General features: G+C 45.2%; 1 protein-coding gene across 1 annotated transcript in view; it reads right to left on the reverse strand.

The window, feature by feature from the left end:
• Positions 1-5738, reverse strand: part of MTAP (methylthioadenosine phosphorylase) — a 37644-nt gene extending 31906 nt beyond the window's left edge. Inside the window, exon 1 of the mRNA XM_006908354.3 lies at positions 5580-5738. Coding sequence (XP_006908416.1) covers positions 5580-5612 — 33 coding nt within the window. The 5' untranslated portion in view covers positions 5613-5738. The remainder of the gene's footprint in view (positions 1-5579) is intronic.
• Positions 5739-7858: the final 2120 nt, after the last annotated feature.

Consider the following 7858-nt stretch of genomic DNA (forward strand, 5'->3'; position numbering starts at 1 on the left):
TTCTCCCCAGAGGACTTCATTATACAAGATAAAGTTTTGAATAGGGATCCATGGCCAATCAAGGTCATTGCTAGATTTTAACAACTGGTGGTTCATCGCATACTCTTCCACTGACAGACCACCAAGTCAATCTCCTTAAAAAGAGTTTGATACTGTGAACATTTCATCTAAATGTTGAATTACAGAATGGTTACTTCCAGCAACGGTGAATGGGCTCAAACTACTCCAGTTCCTCTGGTACCTAGACCCAAGATATTTCATACCCTGCTTGGTTTCAAGAACCACTCATCACCCCTGAGGCCTAGACACATTACCTTAAGAAACCAAGCACGCCTAGAATGCCATGATGGTGTTCTCAAAACACCAGAAGCCCGAATAGCTGAGACTAGCTCCTGCCAAGGAGATGAGCTGCCTCTGAGTGCTCCGAGCTCATGATGAGGTAAGAGCCAGAGCTCGAGCTGGCACAGTTCCTGACCTGAGCATTTCAGTCCTTCAGCTCTGGTCGCCACTGACAAGCTTGGCAAGCACAGAACACAGAAATGTCCTCTTTTCTGGGCCCAACTCCCAGATCTTTGCAAAATCCCAGGGTGGGGAGAGTGTGGTTAAACATTCTGGGAGGCCTGTTCAAAACGTGCATGGGTCTGTTCTTGGCCCATGAATACAGCTGGAGGCTTCACCTCTGACAAGATACCCTGTTCGTAAGCCACCCTTATGGGTGACAGTTATGGAAGCAACTGTGTCTCCCAAATCTGGATGATATCCTAACCCCCAATACCTCAGAATGTGACTGTTTTTGGAAATAGGGTCTTTGTAAATGAGGTCTTTTTTTGCGGGGGCGGGGGGGCGGAATCCATTATGACTGGTGACCTTAAAAGTGACTAGGACACAGACATACAGAAGGAAGACCATGTAAAGATACAGAAAAACGATGGTGATCCGCCAGCCAAGGAGCGAGGCTTCAGATGAAACTGACCCCGCTGACATCTTCATTTTTAACTTTTAGCCTCCAGAAATGTGAGGAAACTTCTGCTGCTTAAGCCACCCAGTCTGTGGTACTTAGCAAATAAATTAAGTAACACTGCATTTTGGTCAGAAATAACTGAGGGCTTAGAACATCCATGGTTTTTACTTAACCAACCTCCCCTTGTAAAGTCAAGATAATATTCTAATGGGCAGACACCTCTTGAAGATACAGTTCACCTCCTAAAATGGTCAATTATTTTTTGAAGATTTTCCTCAAAGCTTATATTCTCTAAAGCTCTCCTGCACTTGAAGAGCAGCAGGATCCTTCTCAGTATGCCTACTGGGTCAGCTGCTGGACCCTAGACTCATCCAAGGAGCTTTCAATACCAAAGCCCAGAGTCCAGAGGTTCTGATGAACAGGGTAAGGCAGTTTGTTTTCTTAAAGCTCCTTAGGTGGTTCTAATGTGCAGCCAGAATTGAGCACCCCTCTCCAGGACCTAGATCATAAAATTCTAAAATCTGGGCTAGCTGAATGTCATAGGCTGAATAATGGCCCCTGAAAGAGATCCTGTCTTCCTCCTAATTCTCTGACTGTTACTTTATGTGACTAAGAATTTTAGAATGGCAAGATTATCCCGGATTATCTGGGCGGGCTCTAAATGTAATCACAAGGATCTTTATAAGATTATCGAATGAGGAAGACCTAACAACAGAAGCAGAGGGAGAAAAGGCAATGTGATTCAGGCTGTGAGCCAAGGAATGCCTGTGACCTCTAGAACCTGAAAAAGGCAAGGAAACATTTCTCCTTAGATCCTCCAGGAGGATCTGCTCTGCCCAATTGACACCTTGATTTTAGCCCCATAGGACTCATTCTGGACTTTTGACCTCCAGAACTGTAAGAGAATACATGTGTATTGTTTTAAGCCATCCAGTTTGTGGTGATTATTACAGCAGCCACAGGAAACTAGTATACTAAGAATCACTTGAAGAGCTTGTTAAAATGCAGGTTACCAGCCTTTTCAAAGCTCTCTCGGTCAGTGATTGTCACAAGTTAGCGGACATCTGAATAGACTGAGGCTTCTCTAAAACCAGATTGCTGATCCCCACTCGCTAGCGTTTCGAATTCAGTGGGACTGAGGCAGGGCCCAAGAATGTGCATTTCTAACAAATTCCCAGGTGGGTGCAGATGTATCCTGTTTTGAGAATCACAGCTTTGGATGCTTCCAAGGCACAGAAATACCAAGATTATAATCAGTTAAGGATCTAAGGTCCAATGCACACAGAGATTTATGATACACCTGCTTCTGCACGTGTACCTGTAGGCGTACTTCATTTTATTGTGTTTCGCTTTACTGCACTTCAGATACTGAGTTTTGTTTTGTTTTTACAAATTGAAGGGAAAACACTCCACCAACAAAAAGATTACAACTCTACTGCAGTGGTGTGGGACCAAACCCACAATATCTGAGGTAGGCCTGTATAAGGTAAGATTTTCCCTTAATCTGTACAATTACGAGAATCAAATGAAATAATACATTAATGTCTGTCAGTTTCTGTACACCCTCCCAGTTGCAGCAAAAACAAACAAAATAAAAATAAACTTCCTCAAAGCAACAAAAAAAAAAGCTCCTTATCTCCTGGTTTTTCGCTGCTGGTCAGGACACAAACCTGGTTGCTCTTGTATCTCCAAGCCAGGCAGTCTATCTCTGGGATTTAGCCCAGAGTCCCTCAACCAAGTGTGAACTGGCTCTCCTGGGGATGTCTAGAACCCATAAGAACATTTCTGGTAGCCACAATGATTGGCAGGAGTGCTACTGGTATTTTGTAGGGAGGAGCCAAGGATGCACTGTATGTCCTGCAATACTCAGAAAAGTCCCACAAAAGGAGGAACTGTCCTGCTCAAAATGCCATTGTGTCCCTAGGCAAAAAAATGAAGGCTCATTGGTCATTTCTAGTTGGAGCCTGTGGGTTGTCCTCCAGTTTCTGAGGATCACTTGAGGACTTCTGATCTGAAAGCCTTTGCCAGCCACACTCAGAGAGCCAAGAGGAGAGCTTAAGAGGCCCATTCTCCACAGTCTAGACTCCATGACTTACCCATCCCCCTTAACATCATTCTGTTGATGGTACTACCCACCCACAATTGGCCCATATCCCCTCCGTGTCACAGCCATAACCAAATCAACCATGATTAACAAGACTTACTTATTTTTGATCCCCCAGAGCAAAGCTAGGAAGCTGCCAGGGAGAGCCCCAGCCTGTTGGAGGAAGCCTCGAGAATGCCCTTCCTGGATGCCAAAGACCCATTTAGCCTTCTGCGTGGTCAAGCGTAACACCTGCCATAGCTGATGCTGGAGGTCTTCCCAGAAAATGGCTGTTGTTAGTACTTTGGGAGAGCATCCAGTGGGAGAGCATCCAGGGAGGCCACCTGCTTTATTTACTCAGTCCACATTCACTCTTCCTTAAGGCTGCATAATCTCTTTACTTATACAATAAATCGGGGCACAGAGGTCACATGTCAGATTCAGAAATGTCTCATGACATCTAGTTGGTGGCATGCCAAGCTATAGGCCCAACTGTATCACTATCTAGGGAAAACTGTGTAATGCTGGACACCTCAGTTGACCTTTCTGGGCCTCAGCTTTATGTCCACAGAAAGGTGTTTGCGTGGCTATCTGGTCTTCAGGAACGTTTGTTCCTGCTTTACATTCCATAATCTCGGGATAGGATAAGGTTTTTATTAGCCTACTTTGCTCCAGACACTAGCACCTTGCATTTTCTGTATAGGATGTTTCCACAGCAGTCTGTGGAATTTGGTATTGGCATCATGGATTCTCCACAGCAAAGATGTTACCTTTCTAGCTTCAAAGACAGAAAGCAGCAGGCAGGCCTAGCACTACTTGTACTTCTTAATTTTATATTCAGCAGCTCGCCAAGACTAAAAATATACATCATTCAATATTTACATCAGGGCTCTAATCACAGTGCCCATTCTTCACTGAAATACACTGCATTGATTTTACAGAGAAACTGTGTTGCAGGGAGGATGATGAACCAGATTAAAATGAGACTTTTAAATACCATCTCTCTATTTTTAATATCACTTTAAGTAAATTCCTGTAAGGAAAAGGTGATAGTTTCCTGCTTGCTCACTGAAAGCCATGGCCTAATGATCCCTATCATAATTTCATTGTTGGAGAAAAGATATTCAAAATTAACCTCAGCTCTCACACATATAAGCAGTACTATTTAATAAGTTTCAACCATGTGCCAGGTAGACAATGCAATTCTAAATGCCCCAGCAAACCCTCCAGTAAAATCTCCAATTTATAGATGGGAACCTATGGAACTCCCTTACTTTGCACATGAGCTTCAGAAAAATTTCTGCCTTGTTCTCCGTGACTGGTAAGAGAATAGCATTCTAAAAATATTTTTGAATGCAAGATTCTTTCCAAAATGGCAAATGGAGTTTCATAAGTGTGACTGGAACACTCCCCACTCCACTCCTTTTCATAACTGTCTCATTAAGAGCTGCAAGGGCCTAATAAACTAATCACTCTGGCTGATAACGCACTGACTGTAGAGATGTGCTTTCTCCCCCGGAGAAGTGAACACAAAGCAAGGAACCAAGAGCTACTCGGAGAAGGAGGCAAGTCTCCTTATCCTATCCGCCAAAATTTCTAAAGTCAAACAAGTTAACTGACTTCTTAGCCAATGATAAACAGCTGAGAAGAGATCTCAAGTTTCATCAACAATTCTTCCGTAAGCACTGTAATTCTGCACCCTCTCCCCGGACACCAACAAGGAAAGAAGTGTTTAAAAGCCACAGGGAAGCTCGTTGCACAGCCTTCAGAACTCATGCCCTCCTCAGGGTAAAGATCCTACCCCACAATGGTCTCTTGTACGTAGAGCTCTGAAGTCCGAGGGCAAAAGGAAACTGATCTCTAACTTTTAAGGTTGCAAACAAAGCAGTTTAAAGGTAAGGGCCTCCAAACAGGGAGTCGCTCTGCACTTTATTGCAGAAGTGAAAAAAAACCAAAAAAAAAAAAAAAAAAAAAACCCAACAAAAAAAAACCCTCAGGGGAAAACTTCAAAGGAAGGCCTAGGTTTGGAAGAAAAAAAAAAAACAAAAAAACAAAAAAACGCCGGAAGCTTTGTGAAAGAGTAAGCACGCAGTTCTCCCACGTGGGCCGCGGGCAGTGAGCAGTCAGGGCGGAAGCCTGAGTCCAACAGGACACGAGGAGACTGCCAGCTGCAGACACACCGCTAGCCGCAGCCGGACGCATCGCCGCGGAAAGGGGTGGTGTCCGGGAAAGGTTGGGGCGCCGGCGGGGCTCTGGCCCACTGTTCCTCTGCCCCTCCCCAAAGGTCTTGCCCACGTCCTGCACGGTGCGGGCAGGGAGCAAAGACCAAAGGTGGAGAGTGCAGGTTTGCAAGCGTTCCCTCTCCCCCCGCTCCCCGCCTTTGGTCTAACCCGCCCGGGGTGCAGTGCCCTAGACCCTTCCAGCCGCCGCAGGGGCGCACAGGCAGCGCGCACCGCCCCGAGGCGCGGTCCCCGGAGCGGGAGCGAGAGAGCACCCGGCAGCGCGGATCGCAGCTGCCAGAATGGCTAATCTCACCTTCACGGCCGTGGGGCTGGCACCTGGGACCATTTCTCCGGCAGGACGATGCTGCGGGGACAGACGCGCGGGGCCGAGAAGCCGAGCGGGTTAAAGCGCGGAGCGCGGAGCAGAGCAGCGGGGACTGTCGGGAGGCTCTGGCTCCGCCTCTTCCTCCCCGGGAGAGCTGGATTGACAGCTAGTGTGGGCTCTCCCCCGCCACCCCCTTCCTCAGTATGAGGTCCTCGCGTCCCGCCTCTTTTGCAGAGCTTTCCGGTTCTCTGTGAGGGGTTTGTCCCTCCACCCCCAGTTATAACTAACGGGTTCAAGATAATGATAATAATGAAGACCTTTTACTGAGCGTTTGTCTGGTTTCAGACCATAAAGTGCTCCGCACTTTAATCAGCTCCTTTAACTTTAACAAGAATCCTACAAGGAAAGCAGCACTCCCTGCTCTGCCTTGCGTCCGCGGCCTCATCTGTAAAATCAGGCTGGTCTGCGTTCCAGAAGTTCTTGCGGGAGGGAGAATCGTCACCTAGAGGGAACAAACTGTGGTTTACTCATCTTTAGTTTGCGGGAAGGCTTTTAAGAGGATGAGACACTGCCTAATGCCCACCCAGCCTGATTCATCAGGGCCAGGACCGTCTTTAAACACTCCTCGCCCCGGCCAGTATGCATTACATCTAGATTCAGAATCCAGACGCTTGTCCTCATCATTTCACACTGGCTGGCACCTCCGACAGACACACACACACACACACACACACACACTCTCTCTCTCTCTCTCTCTCTCTCTCTCTCTCTCTCTCTCTCTCTCTCTCTCCACCCCCCTCTCCTTTCCTCCCTCTCTCTCCCTCTCTCTCTTCCCCTTTCACTGGGATAATGCCTTACTCTCAAAATCCTCCTGCCTTCTCTACAGGGATAATCCAATTTAATCTCCCTTGGCGGATTAAGTTTTTCTAAACAAAATACTGCCTGTAATATTCTGAGACACAGAAATGTTGCAAATTACTTGGGGTGGGAGGATGGCTGTGGAAGTATATACTTTTCCGTTTCTTTACAGCAGCAAAACACTAAAATGGGACACACGTATCATTTCGTTCAAAATATCATTGTGCAGACGCTGCCCATACAACCTATTACTTAAACAGGAAAGGCTTTCACTCTTTCGTTATTATTTGCTTTAGGTCTAAATTCTACAATGTCAAGTTTTCTTTCTTCTATTGAAGTTATAAAACTATATCTTTTAAGTTATAAAATGAAGTGGCAAAAAAGTAGATGGAGTGCTCTTTTGAAAGGGCAGGAGTCTGGAATCCTTCAGAAATGCAGTTTTCTAGGAACCTCTGTGCTTATCGCTCTATTGGGGAGCAGAGGCCCATTATGGGGGTGGGGGACGACGGCAGGGACACAGATACCTGGGTTTTACGGCTGCTACATAATTATAGGATCTTGACGATGTAATCAGCAAGTCCACTTTCTACTCAGCACTGCCTCTCTTCCCAAATTTAGACCCTGTAAACAAATTAGATCCTGTAAGCATTAAAGACTCCTAGACAGAGAAGGAGTTGGGAACTTGGAAGGGGATAAACTGGACATCTGGACTTGCCTACTATAACTCGCAGGTCAGGACTCAAGCTTTTGCTCTCGAGCATGTGATGTCTATAAAGGGAAAACTGGCCCAAATCTAGTCTGTTTTTTGAGTGGTGTAGTTCACAAGCTGTTTCTGGGGTGGGGGAGGGGTAATAGCATTTCTAGATAAAATGTAAGCAATTTTCTAACCTCTTCTAAGAAACCAAGCACCTACCCACCAGCGAATCATCAGGCACTATTTTGTTCTTTTTGTATGAGACACGTAGTTCAAGATAAGACCTACCTCTCAAGGGGACTCTGTTTTTATCGTGTATTATGAGAAAAAAGCATATAAATACTAAGATGCATGGGACTAGCCAACTATAGGTAAATTGAACTCACAATAGCTACTACAGGGTTTTCTGAATAAAGTAATCCATTTTAGAAAAATGTCAAAATAAGTTTCCAGGAAGTTAAAAACAATATTCAAACAAATACATAGTCAGCCTGTATATATTGTCAGAGATGTATTTAACTCATTAGTAAAGGAACCAACAGAATGGCAAAGCATATTCAAAGCGAGGTTTAAAATGCTGAAACAGCAGAAAAGAATGCTAGAATGAGAGAAAAATTAGATGCAAAGTGATTTATGTTTTAAGGGCAATAAAACAGTAACCTTTGGGTTATCTTTTCTATGAACAGATACTTTTTGCATCTTTAATTGCATGTTG

The sequence above is a fragment of the Pteropus alecto genome, unplaced genomic scaffold (genome assembly GCF_000325575.1).
Source record: "Pteropus alecto unplaced genomic scaffold, ASM32557v1 scaffold222, whole genome shotgun sequence".
Classification (NCBI taxonomy): domain Eukaryota; kingdom Metazoa; phylum Chordata; class Mammalia; order Chiroptera; family Pteropodidae; genus Pteropus; species Pteropus alecto.